This window comes from Tiliqua scincoides, chromosome 1, assembly GCF_035046505.1.
Source record: "Tiliqua scincoides isolate rTilSci1 chromosome 1, rTilSci1.hap2, whole genome shotgun sequence".
Lineage (NCBI taxonomy): Eukaryota > Metazoa > Chordata > Lepidosauria > Squamata > Scincidae > Tiliqua > Tiliqua scincoides.
In genome coordinates, this window is record NC_089821.1 from 280,681,335 (window position 1) to 280,695,499 (window position 14,165).

The 14,165-nt window shown below is 47.3% G+C and overlaps 1 protein-coding gene across 4 annotated transcripts in view; it reads right to left on the minus strand.

Annotated features, from left to right (window-relative positions):
• Positions 1 to 14,165, minus strand: part of OTOF (otoferlin) — a 139,717-nt gene that overhangs the window by 114,536 nt on the left and 11,016 nt on the right. For all 4 annotated transcript variants that reach the window (XM_066611991.1, XM_066611992.1, XM_066611993.1 and 1 more), the window contains exon 2: positions 12,141 to 12,199. In XM_066611991.1, coding sequence (XP_066468088.1) covers positions 12,141 to 12,199 — 59 coding nt within the window. The remainder of the gene's footprint in view (positions 1 to 12,140; positions 12,200 to 14,165) is intronic.

Below are 14,165 nucleotides of genomic sequence, written 5' to 3' on the forward strand. Positions count from 1 at the left end.
CTAAGTGTGAATGTGGAAGTGCTAAGCATTTCCAGGTGAGGGTCAAATTCTAAGGATCTCCTTTAATATTATATCACAGGGATGCCCACACACTAGACCAGTAGACTTTCAATCACTGTGCCATTGCACATCCATGTGCATGGTGAATGGTCTACAGGTGTGCTGCGGGAGTTTGGAGAAGGTTCATAGAATCATAGAGTTGGAAGGGGCCTAATAGGTCATCTAGTCCAATCCCCTGCCTTAGGCAGGAAATCCTCTTAGAGCAGGGGTGCTCAATAGGTGGATTGCGATCTACCAGTAGATCGCGAGGCAAAATGAGTAGATCGCGGAGTGGCAACCCCCCCTTCAGGCGCCTCTGGGAGGAAACGCCGGGAGTAAGGCCCATTGTACTCAATGGGGCTTACTCCCAGGTAAGTGTGGCTAGGATTGCAGCCTCACAGCCTAATCCTAGGCATGTCTACTCAGGAGTAAGTCCTGTTATACTCAGTGGGGCTCAAGGTACACCAACATACATTGTACACATAAATGTTATATGTTATAATGGCGCGAACATTGTAAAAAAAACTCTGGTAGATCTCCGGGCCTTGCTGGGTTTCAAAGTAGCTCTCAAGCCAAAAAAGTGTGAGCACCCCGTCTTAGAGCATCTCCAACAGGTGCTTGTTGAGCCTCTGCTTGAATATCTCTAGTGAGGGAGAGTCCACCACCTCTCTTGGCAATCTGTTCCACTGTCGAACCACCCTGACCATCAGGCATTTTTTCCTGATGTCTAATCGAAATCTCCTCTCTTGCTGTTTGTACCCTTTGGTTCTAGTTCTACTTTCAGAGACAGCTGAGAATAAATTATTCCCTTCTTCCATATGACAGCCCTTTAAGTATTTGAAGACAGCTATCATATCCCTTCTCAGCCTTCTCTTCTCCAGGCTGAACATGCCAAGTTCCCTCAACCTTTCCTTCGTAGGGCTTGTCCTCCAGCCCCCTGATCATCCTCGTCGCTCTCCTCTCAACCTGCTCCAGTTTGGCTGCATCCTTCTTAAAGTGGGGTGCCCAGAATTGGACACAAACTCCAGGTGAGGTCTAACCAGTGCAGAGTAAAGCGGGACCACAACTTCTCGTGACTTGGAGGCTACGGCTCTGTCAATGCAGGCTAAAATTGCATTTGCCTTCTTTGCAGCCGCATCACACTGCTGACTGATGTTCATCCTGTGATCCACCACAATTCCAAGATCCCGCTCGCATGTAGTGCTGCCAAGCCATGTATCTCCCATTTTATACCTGCATCTTTGGTTGTTTTTGCCCAAGTGCAGAACTTTGCATTTTTCCCTGTTGAACTTCATCTTATTCATTTCAGCCCAGCATTCCATTTTGTCTAGGTCTTCCTGAAGGCTTCTACTGTCTTCTATTGTGTTTGCTACTCCTCCCAGTTTGGTGTCATCTGCAAATTTGATGAGGCTCCCTTGTATCCCCTCATCCAAGTCATTGATGAATATAATAGTCATATATTAGTAGGGCCATTGAGGATAAGCCCTCTGCTGGCAATGTGATGTGCCTAGTTAATTGTCAAAAAACTGATGGTGTGCCTTGACAATTTTAGCACCTTGCCAGTGTGCTAAGAGATCTGTGTCAGAGATGAAAAAGGCTGAAAATTGCTGCACTGGACTGTCAATAGCTACACCATGATACAGTAAATGTCTTCAGTTTGAAGTGTCCACCACAAGACTATTGTAGCTCCTTTAGCTAGCAGTGCCAGAAGGAAACCTCAAGTGGATGACACTGGGTGGGGAAGGGGACATTCAATGGCTGGAATAATTAGAGGCCCCCTTCTCCAACCTGAATGTCACCAGCAGCTAATTCAAGTCATATTTTATTTAAAAAATAAGGATAATCAATAGAGCACTGAAAAGAAATCAGCCCCCCCCCCCTTTTTTAAAAGCATTCTGAACACAAATCAAGCCTGTTGCAGATATTTCTCTTCAGCTCTCTTTTGCAGCTTACATTGGCTCTCACACACAAACAAGCATGGCTGGGGAGTGTGAATGCTGTTCTTCTAGAGACACCAAAATGAACAGCTTGGGAACAGAGCAGAACAAGGAGGACAAATGCTTGCAAATACCAGAGGCATTTGCTGGCTGACAAATCCTCACAAGCAAGCATTCTCAGAACAAAGTAGTATCTGCAGGAGTAAAATCCCAAAGCGAAAATGCTGGGCAATCCACATTCTGGGCAGAGAAAAAAATTAATTTATATCAATTATGCACTTTAAGAAGATAAGATTTTTTTTTCATTTTGCATAGTTCATTCTGCTTGGGAAGGAAGTTCTATCACCACCACCTCTGCAAAAAGTATGAATCATCCCCCACAACTACCCTCACTTTTGAGATGTCATCAGGTATCATCAATGCACTTTCAAGGATAGTGTTGTGGCCAAAAGGCTAGAAACTTTGTTTTTCCCCTTCTAAATGCCAGTGGAGGTGATCAGGAAGCTGAATTAGATGTCCATCCATATTGCACTTATGTCCTGAAGAATTTCCACAGAGTTGCAGAACATGGACAGACCTGCCTTTAGCCACTCCTTCCCACTCAACATGTCACAACACACTAAGGGCACAATCCTATCTTGCACTACAACAGGCAAGGCAGGAGGCTTGCGCTGTATCCAGTGTGACATAGGGCACAACAGTGGCTCAGCCAAAGGTAAGAGGAAACTCTTCCCCTTACCCCCAGGTAAACCACTGCAGCCCCTATGGGTCTCCTCGGACTTGTGCCACCTCCTGAGGGGCCGCCCACCACCCACTCAGGAACGCCTCCCTCCCTCCTCCTTCCCACCCATCCCAGAATCTTGCATCAGCCAAGCTTGGCCAATGCAGGGCTCAGTTCCTTCATCAGCGCAGAGACTGAATCCAGCCTCTGAATTCAGTGCTGCTCAGGGAATCCAGCATAACTGCCGGGTTCCAGTCCTGCCTCCCACTTCCCACCTGCCCACGCCTGGGGCCACCCACCACCCACCCTCCCCACAGCCAGGAATGCCTCCCTCCCACCTCCTCCCCACCCACCCCAGCATCTTGCATTGGCCGAACTTGGCCGATGCAAGGCTCAGTTTCTACATCAGCCTCCACGAGCTGGCGACCCTCCTGGGCCAGCACAAGGGACTTGTGCTGGCCCACAGGGAACTCAGGATTGTGCCCTAATTTATCTCCGCCAGTGGGTCCTGAAGAAGGCCATGCTCACCTACGGCTTTCTGTATAGTCACCGAAATGTTTCAATAAATAGATGGAAAAATATCTTCCTTGGAGACCATTTTAAAGCAAAGATGAGAATTAAAGGCTCCAGTTGATTATAGGATGGATATTTTCATTCTGGTATATTACTATAAAAATGTTACAGTCAACAAAGGGTCAATTCTCTCACACTGAGAGAGAGAGAGAGAGAGAGAGAGAGAGAGAGAGAGAGAGAACAGGAAAACAAACATGGTAACTGAAGGGGTTCGATGGATAGAAGAGGTACAGCCAGCTGTCCTTTCCTTATTACGGACAACTTCATTGTACATTTTTTTTAAATGTTGTACCCTTATTTTGGTAGGGAAAGCAGCTTTGTGCTTTTGCTGGGTGGAGCAGAAAGGGCAAGATATAAATCTTTTATAAATAAAATGAATGTAATAAATCACAGGAGGAGGAACAGACTTCAGGAAAAACGCAACTTCTGACCCCGAGGGACCCGGCAGCTTTCAAAAGCAATTACAGCTCTTCAAAGCCATTTACAAGTTGCTCATGAATTATTACCACGACACAACATGGGAGCTTCCTTTTTGTGCACAACTCATTGATTACGATACAAGAAGTAACTACATTGTAGGCTGAGACCTTCATCGATTGCAGCGCTGACAGGGACTCTGCAATCAGTCAGCCACGCAGCTCAACACAGATCTAGCCAGGAAAATCTGAAGCTTGGAACAGAGTGGGCAGTTTGAAAACACGTGAGAGTGAGAAAGAAAGAAAGCCACATACAGGTATATGCAAGGACATTCCCCGAGTATCCAAAGACAGTACTTGAGTGTGTACTCATGATGTTTTACAGTTTGATGATTATAGCCCAAACCTAACCAAAGTCCCCTGCTTTGATGCAGCAGCACTGGCACCACCTTTGCTGCATCCTGCAGGGGAATTTTGCAGGCTGAAGGTCTCCCTGAGGTCAGGATACATTTTTCTTTTGCTTGGGAGAAAGTCCCAGTCACCTCAACGGACAACTAGGAGCTGTGCCTGCCGAAACACTGGCACAAGTCCACATTCCCCCATGTCGATGGATCAGGTTCAGGAAGGAGCTAAGACTCAGCATAGACCACTGCCATCAATTCCACCCCCTTCCGGGCCTGATCCACCCAACCTGCCCCATCAACGTCCTTCCCCACCCCATTACACCTTAGTGGCATACTAAGGGAGGGGATATGGTCCACCCCAGGTGTCAAGTACACCCAGAGTATCGAACATGCCACTGAGTGACCAGTAGACCTGGCCTCTCCTGGGGGTCTTGAAGTGAATGCCAGGTCTACCCATCACTTTGAATAGCTATATGACGCCTCGAATGACGCTATAGTCCCCTGGGGGCTGGGGATAAGAATAGGCCCTCAGTTTGGCTGTACTTGTCGTAAGAGGCGACTAAACAGCCACCGGGTAGACGGGGCTCGTCAGCCTGGGAAGGCAGCTCATCTGAGAGAAGGAAAACTCTGATCCCAAACCTCCACTGCCTTGTGGCTACATTCAGTTATGGAAAAGGCTTCAGGAGTCAACCTCGAGGCAAAATCTGGAGCCGGAGTCCCTGAGGCAGTTCATGGCTGAACACAGTCACGTTCTGGCAACTCCTGCGACACCGCTGGAACCAACCGTATTGGCCTCTGCCTTTCCATTGGACCATTCCAGCGACATGGAGAGGGGGGATTTGCTGCATGGGTAACAGCCTATCCTCCATACCTACTTTACCCAGGCTTCGCGCACTGGAGAGGACACTCTGTTCCAGAACCACCATTCAGAGCGTAACACCATAGTCTTCTGAGACTGAAGGATGCCAACAACAACATGAAGCCTCGAGTTATCCTGGTGGAGGCCAGGTGTACTGGCCACTTGAACCAAGGGTAGACCTGGCTTCCACCAGGGGATCTCGAGCAGATGGCAAGCCTACCCATGGTTTCACCACAGCTCAGCTCACATGCCCAATACCATAAGTACACCACTGGCATTAAAAACATTCATTAGGAGCCTGTTTTTCAGGGTAGACATTTTCCATTGGTATTGCTTAACAAAGTGACCTTTCTGTTGCTCACATTTCACTGTCAAATTGTAAGGCAGTTTTTAATGACTGGATGCAGTGTTGGAGACCCACAGCTTACGCCGCCTGCAGAAAAGCAGAGCCCTGTTACGTGACATATTCATGACACAGGCAAGGAAGGGGATAGGATTGTGTCCACTGGCCTTAGCCCTGAGCTTCGTGCACTCCGCGGAAGATGTAGACGGAACCAATGTGTATGCGAAAGGAGCTCAAGTGTGGGCCAGTGTGCATGACCTTGACCCCTGCCGCACAATTATACTCTGACCCAATCCTAAGGGCCACTTAATGCTGTCAGAATATGCATTCCGTTGGCGTAAACAACTTTATGGCTGTTCTCAAATGCGATGGCACCAGTGTGTGCAGTCTCGCCACCGCTGCAAGTTGTAAGCAAAGACAGACGCTGGATGCCCACCGCTGCAGGTAAGGCCAGCTAGGGGATGGGAGGGAGGCGGGGAGGGGGTTGAATGGGGCAGGGTGGGCAAAAGGGGCAGATTGGGCCCAGGAAGGGAGTGGTTTTGGAGGCAGCAGCGCCCATTACATCCTAACCCCTTTACTGGACCCAATCTTCTTTCTGGCATCAACACAGATTTGCACCAGCTATCAAGCTGGTGCCGCTGCATCGCTGCGTAGGGAGTTAGGATTTGGCTGCCTGCTATTCAAATAGGGCTGTTGGAGGGAACATGAGAAGGTGTTGGAAAAGATTACGTTTGACAGGAGCCGGTCCTCTGTATGGCAATGTCATTTTCACACATGTCACTTTATGTATTTATTTGTATGATTTACTTCCTGCCTTTAATACTCAACATAGGAGGGAGGCAGGCAGGTGGGAACTCTGTGGCTCAAGGCTCACACGTGTGGGTGGTAGTACGTGTGGGGTAAGGAGCACTTCTTGCCAAGTACAATGAAGTGACTTCCTTCTAAAATAAGGCAAACTGGAGGTTCTTCACAGATGGGTGCAGCCCTTGGCACCAGAAAACTTTTGCAGACTGCTGGGCTTACTCAAATACCAAAACGAGACTTGCAAAGAAACTTCTGGGTTGCCTGGCAACCAGCAGAACGCCAAAGCCCAGAAGGGTGAGCAGATGAAGGGGACCAGCTGCCTCAGAGCCATTTATGATGCTGATCTAAGTTCTAAATGAACAAGTCAGCAACTAGGAGGGCAGGGCCTCCATCACGAGCACTCCCAGAAAGTGCAGAGGCCCCAGCATGAGGTCTTTCAAGGGAGGGAGGCCACCTTTGAACATGGAGGCTGCCCTTAGGAGTAAGAAGAGCCCTGCTGGATCGGGCTAGCCTGTCCTACATCCTGCTTCCCACGTTAGCCAGCCAGGCATCTCTGCAAAGCCAACAAGCAAGGCAAGAAGGCAATAGCAAAGCCCAGCCTAAATTGCTCCCCCACCCAATGCCCAAGGCAGCATGGCAAGCCCCCCCACCACCAGTGCACATTACTGTGGCCAGCACTCTGCACCTGCGCACTTCCTCCCACTCTGCTCCACACCATCTACCTTTGAAAAAGACAGGGAGCCTGACATACTGCCAGGTTGGGGGGGGGCAGGCTGGTCAGCCAATGCTATCTCAGTCACTACACCTCTGCAAACCACCACCTGAGGCAGCTGCCTCATCATCTGAACAGCTCAGAATACTCAGAGGCAGTCTGTCTCTGAAGATGGAGGCTCCATGTAGGCACCTAATGACTAAGCTTCCAACAACCCCCATCATCAATAGATTTGTTGCATTAGCTGGGTTATTCTAGCCTAGTCAGGCATTATGCTTCCCATGGAGAGCATAACATATGAGGGGCTCCCTGGGGTCTGGTGCATTAACCTCATCTGCCAATGTACCAGGTACCCACTCACCCTCACACTCTATGTCCAGAAGAGAGGGTTTCTCCCAATGATTGACACCATCTTAGTTGCAGGGAGGGGGAAGCACAGAAAGCGCACACGATCTCACTGAGCCCTCATGCATTTTCTCTCCCCTGTGAATGTGAAGCCTGACCAGGGCTTGTAGCCTAATAAGAATGCAGCAGAACATACAATTCATGTTGAAACCTGTGAAAAGCCAAGGACAGAGTCTTCTGAGTGTGGGGTTTTTGTTCCCCAAAAAGTCTTTTCCCGCATTTCAAAATTCATTTGCTACAGTTTGTGCAAAAGCATAGTTGTGTACAGGAAAACGCTTTAAAACCTGAAGCATCTAAGGGGAGATTTATGGAAGGATAAGAGAGGTAATGGCTTTTCCCTCTGCAGTTTGTGACTGCACTGCTCTGCTCTCAATACGGCACTTGCAACACTTCACAGAGGGTGTTTTATTGTAAAGAACGCTCAGTCCTGCAAGTTAAGGCCCTCGGCATCCTTCCACACCCCTACTATACTCAGTTACTTGATAATGATCACAGCCACATAAGTCTTTATTGAACGATGTGGCACCAAACACATGTTCTTCCTTTTTGACCCAATCATGGCATTTCTTTAGCAAAACTGCATTATAAACATACTACATTTCCTTGATCAACTGTGAAGTTGTTATTTTTCCCCACTGTTTTTGACATTTCCTGTATTTGTAATCCAGATGTAAACTTAAGAGTAGTTAGCTAGAAAAGTTCCAAATTTTCAATTCTTGGGGCACAGGCACTGTGCAGATTACAACAGCAGGTAGGCTTTGCACTCCCACTCAGAATGATGCTTAGCTGTAAACAGCTCCCAGAACTGGCAGGTATCCTCTTGGCAACCATGAGACGGTCCAGTTAAAGACATTCCTTCCTCCCAGTGCTCAGTCACACACACACACACACACACACACACACACACACACACACCCTTTGGCCAGCTGGTCAGGGCTCAGGGTCAAGACCTGTTTTGTGGGATATGATGAGTTTCTGGGATGCCCCCACACGTCAGCTATAGAACAAACCTGATCAGGGAATCTCAGTGCACCCCTGCCTCCAGATGAGATTACTGCCCACTTACTGACAGAGAGGAGGGGAACAATGTTGCACGGGGTCACCCAGGTCTGCTGGGCTTAGAGCTGTGAAAGTGTCCAACAGGGAGGCTTCCCTAGGCATGTTTAGCTCCTTTGGTGGCACACAGCAAGGCCAGAATGCACCATCAGTCATTTATAAGTGGCAGGACATCCTTTCAGGTCAACACGCCTTTAGATCAGGTTGAAAACATCAGGCTTCTATAGAGTATCTGGGAAAATATAAGAAGGACCCCTTAGGGTGGCACTGCCAATTATAATGAGTGGACAAGATAAAAAAACAGAACATGAAAATGATCAAAGAGAGCATTACAAAAGTCTAATAAGATTAGAGTTTCAAACCAAGAAGGGTGCAGAGCTATGCTTTGTTCTAAAACATGATAAAGTAATTGGTTATTACATTCTGCTTTCATCTGGACTGTTGAAATGAGGACCGGCCCATTAGGAACTTCTTACAGATAAGCTCTCTAAAATAAATGGGGGCAAGGAAACTCTTCATGGTGGGTTTGTCAATGAGGGAACTGAAGAAGTCCCCAGCCTACATTTCCCTATTTCTCTATGGAGCCCTGGACAGACAGGGAAGCAACATTAAATCATTTGATTGACTCTTTTATATATTGTTTACCCACCAGGAGACTTGGTTGGATTGAACAACCTCCCAGTTCCCTATTCTGTGCTGGTTTTGGGCAGCCCAATTCTGAGATTCCCAGTGTCTACTGGAGCAGAGGTGTCAATGCAGCTATTGCTGTATCCAGCGGGCACCCGGAAGCAGCCGGAGATCTCCTCAGGGAAAAGGACTTTCATCCTTTAGTTATTTGATTTTTCTCTGTAAACCGCTTTGTGAACTTTTAGTTGAAAAGCGGTATATAAATACTGTTAATAATAATAATAATAATCATAATCATAATCATAATCATCATCATCATCATCATCATCCTCCTCCTCCTCCTCCTCCTCCTCCTCTTCCCCCGGGGAAAGCCCCAAGCCCTGCAATTTGGCTTCCCAAGCCTGTGCCGGCTATTTCACTGTCACAGACTTGAGAGATTCTGTGTCAAGCCATAGGAGCTGTGACAACAGAGCAGAGCTCTGCCAATCCCATTCCCCTCCCACCCTGGTTCCTCCCACACCCCATCTTCACCCCCAGAGGCTGTACCACCACCTTGCTGTTGCACTTACCCTGGCAGTGGGGTGTCCTCTTCCTGCCAGTGCTGGGCCTGGCCTGAGTGGTTCACTGGGTGCCATAAACACACTTTACAGCCTATTTACAGCACTCAGCACCGGTGCTAGGACTCAGCGTTGACCCTGGCCCAGTTTAGGATTGGGCCCTAAGTAAACAGCACAGAGGTGGTTGGGGGTTCCACACAAACACAGAACTCCTGAGCAGTCAAGATAATGATGAGAGAGCTTGACTAGGACCCCCAAGGATGCCCTGCACAAGACATGCAGAGCCAAAGAACCAGCCTGGGTCAGTGGCCTCCCAGGTCATGTGAAGAAGACATTCTGGTGGAGGTGAAGAGACATTCATCTGGGGCTGGATAGACCCCACAGCCTGCATAGGGGGATGACTCCAGGTTAGGGAGCATTCTGCACTTTTCTAAGTGTCCAGTTGCATCAGCAGCAAGTAGAGACCTCATCAGGCTGGTTACACTGAGACAAGGAGCCATATTACCCCTCTTCTAAGCAATGCAGGCTGGTTCCAAAGGGTGCAGGGCAGCAAAGTTATTTGCAGAAATAGAGAGAAACCTGCTGCAAAGAGTGAGGAGAAGGAGAAGAGGGTTCCTTCGGCTCCTGCAACCTGAGCAGGTTTTAACGGCTCGAAGTGGCGAAGCAAAAGAGACCGTTATGTAAGGTTTGCAGCACTAGGGCTTTATATAACAATAGAGAAAGAGGGAGCTTTGCAGATGCAGGGTTAGAGAGAGAGAGACAGAGAAAGAGAGACAGAGAGAGAGAGAGAGAGAGAGATTCACTACAACTTCACCACTGTCACAGTGAGCAGGGATTAATGTCAGTCGAGAAATCAATTTTGAATGCCAGGTCTCACACCTAGAGTAGGTGAAGGATTAATAATGAAAATACTGTAAAAGGAACACAGAGCATGCGCAGAGTGTTTGACTCCTCACAGATAAGAGCCCGTGCCCAACAGGTATGCAAGTACAGGGCTTGCAGGTTCAAGAGAACAATCTCCAAACAGGCACTAGAAAGGCACTCAGGTACAGTATCTAAGGCAGGTTTTTTTTCAAACTTTCATTACTCAGGCAGTTTTTTCTTTCACAGGATGAAAATTCATCACATTTACGTCCCAAAATATATATATATACAGCGTCAGAAAGGAGTCCTCCATCTCCTGTGCCCACATAATCAGGGATTGCACTTTTGGGGAAAAGTAATCCCCTGCACCCATCAGCTGCCACACATGTGTCAGGGTATCCTGGCAAATCCTTGTTCCCATTCTCAAGGTGGCATCACTGTCCTGATGCCTGGCAAAGAGAACAAGGTGGAAATGGATGCTCTGCACAAATTCCCTGCAATGGCCACAGGGTACGTGATGTGTCCAATCTAGTGGCTGACATTTTCATGGCAAACAGTTTAGGCATTGGTGAATTAGTGCCAAGGGAAATGATGCAACTGGTGCAACTTCTATTGATGGATTTTATGCTCTTCCTTTCTACTAGGCACTGCAACAAAATCAATTCTAAACAAGAAAAACAACTAAAAATCACAAAGAAGCACATCGTAAAACACTAGCAGACCTGCCAAGCATTGAAAGGGGTAAATGCCCCAGGTGCAGAGCCTGGCGCACCTTGAGGACCGCGCAGAAGCCTCATTGAGGCTCCCAAAGTGGTCAGAAGCTATGCTTCCAGTTTGTCAGAAGTACAAAGAGTGCGGAGAAGCCTCAGATGGCGTCCCTAATTCATCCTGGAGCCACCTGAAGCTCCATTTCACTCCAGGTGAGTGTGTGTGTGTGGGTGGATTCTGCGCTAGAGTTGGAGCATCTCACAGGGGGGCAGTATTGCGGACCATTGCCCAGGCGCAGGGACGGAGAAATCCGCCACTGTCATAAAATATCCAATAAGAACACAGAATTATAAAATAGCAATTGGTTCAGAAAGTCAGGCACTTCCCTCATCCCCCACAGCTGAGCATACCATCCACAGCAGCCCAAAGTCAGGACCTTTCCCATCCAAAGGACTTCCTGAATTTGAAATCTCCAAAATAACAGGTCCTGTTCTCAAAGAGAAACTGACACATTATGAAAGTTCCACTGTTCTTTTATTTCCAAATGTTGCCGAAAGCATTATGCTTGTGTGCAGTTTGTCACAGCTGGAAGTTGCTGATGAATTCCCCGTCCCAAGAACCCCTAGCATATCTCTGTTGACAAAGGGAAAAAAAAATCCAATCTGGATGCGATTGTATGAACATTGGAGACAAATTTGAGGAGGTGGTTGTCAAACATAGGCGCACGTGTGCAAATTGTAAAACATGCAAAGAGAATCTTGATGCAATCAAATCTTGATTGCTGTTTGGTCATCCAGACACACAGACACATCATTAATGTAGAGTGTGGGGAGGGGAGAAATAAAAATAAACAGAAGGGCTGAAATTATGGTAAGTTTTGAAATTTTCCCAATTAACTAAAAATTAAATTAAAGGGGACACAGAGCTGAGTGTTCTTGTGCAACAAGAGTGAAATGGGAAAAATCCACACAACCCCAAGGACTTACCAAGCACCTGGCAAAACAGAGTATATGGCTAATATAGCAGAGCATGGAAATTGTGTGTTGAGAAGGTCTGTATTAGCATAAGAATACACCCACCCACTCTTTCCTCCATGCTAGAGGAGGAAGCCTTACCTCATCAAACAGGGCTTCATCCTCACAGTTCTCAAGTACTCGGGTGTAAAAGGAGAGGCCTGTAGAGAAGAGAGAGAGAAGATCCACTGAACGTTTGCTGAACACCACAGAACTCAAGAGGCCACATTTGCAGGGCAAGTAGGCAGCTGAGAGGAAATGGGGCTGGCTTCCAACACCACAGTTTGTGGAGGATGTGAATAAGGTAGGGTTAACCCTGCAAAGCTGGGTAAAACTTTTATTGGGTCAATGGTCTTTGATGGAAGAATATGCAGGCTCCTGAGCCACACAGGAGTCTTCCTCAGGCAGAATGGAAAGACTAAGCTAAGGAGAAAGTGTGTTGACTGGGTTACTTGCAGAAACACTTCTAACCACTTCCAATGCAAGTAAATAACCAAATAAAGAAAACAGCCTTTGTCTAATGCTTTGGAGTGTTCAAAGCATGTTGTGGACATTAGCCAGTAACATACAACCACACTGTAAAGTAGGCCAGCATTATTACCTCCATCTTGTTACTGGGAAACTGAAGTTGGGAGAGAATGACAGCGACTGAGGCAGGTAGACAAGAAAGACATGGTCTGACTCACACTTGGACAGCTCTATGACAGGGCAAGTCTGTCATGGAGGTGGACCATCACCCATCGCAGAGAACCTGATTGCAGGAAAGGCACCCCAGATTCATACCTGGCAGCATCTCCATGCAGAGTTGAGAAGGCCTCTTGCATGAGGGGGCCTTTTGGGGACACGCCCCCCAAAGATTCCACATACAACCTTCCTGTGATTTCCTGCTAGACAGGACTTAAACTCACTGTATGTACCCCCCCCCCCCGGCTTTGAAAAGAGAGTGGGCCTCCCAGCTCAGGAAGGAATAAGGATTAAAGAAAGAGCCCCATGGGATCCTTTGCTCTCTGGGCAATTTTATTAGCCCTCTTTGGTGTCCAGAAGCTCAGCAAACTTTGGGAGGCAGTGAATGGAAATGGGACCATACAAGACGGCAAAGCATTAACACGGCCGGATGACAGATTAAGAATTGTCGGTTTTAAGAGAAACTGTTCATCCAGGAAAACGGAGCATTTGTGTGTGATTGTACATATTTAAAAGAACCCAGATTTTTTTTTTCTACATCACAAAGACTTTGATCTCTAATTCCATAGCATGACCGGAGGAGAGAACATTATTAAAATGCTAAAATTTATACCTCCCAATCCAAATTAACCTTCTTCCTAAGCCAGTAGGCTTTGGCGGTTATTAAACGAGTACCCTTCCAGAAAAGAATTATATTTGTTTTCTCATTTTAATACTCTCGTACAGCTACCTCGGTTTACATTTGGCACAGGCCACTGCAGTTGTGAAGCTCAAGAGAGCTCAGTAGGGCTACTCCCGACAGAAGCTTGCTCCTCTGCAGCAGACAGAGACAGTCCCCAGACAATCCTTTGCTCTCATTAATACTCTTTCCTCAAACTTAAATCTCCAATATAAGCAGGGAAGTCACCGTGAAAGGAACACTGATTATTGCAGGGCATAAGAACGTAAGAACAGCCGCACTGGATCAGGCCATAGGCCCATCTAGTCCAGCTTCCTGTAACTCACAGTGGCCCTGTGTCCTGAGTAAATCCTGAGTAAAGAAATGCCTGAGTAAAGGCATAATCCTAACAAAGGTCTTAAACTTTGCTGCATTGTGTCCGGGCCTTTTTTCTTGCCTTATAGGACAAGTTCCAGATTAAAAGCTGGGCCACACTGGTCCCCTCTCTAGCCACAGTCCCATAAAACTATTTGCATGTACAAAGTAGAATGATGCACACAGCAAGGAGGCCAAGCTGCCACTGCCCTCGTTTAAGTGCTAAAAAAGCAAGACACTTTTCAGTTTAAGAGTCTGAATATTTAAACCCAAGAGTGGAATGTCTCTTCAGCATGGACTGGAAATTTTAGTGAGAGCAACAGGGCACTTGGCTGGTGTAAGTCCCTTTCACCAGCCTGGGAGGGTTGCAGACATGCTATAAAGCATGTTTGCACCTACTCCTGAGTCAG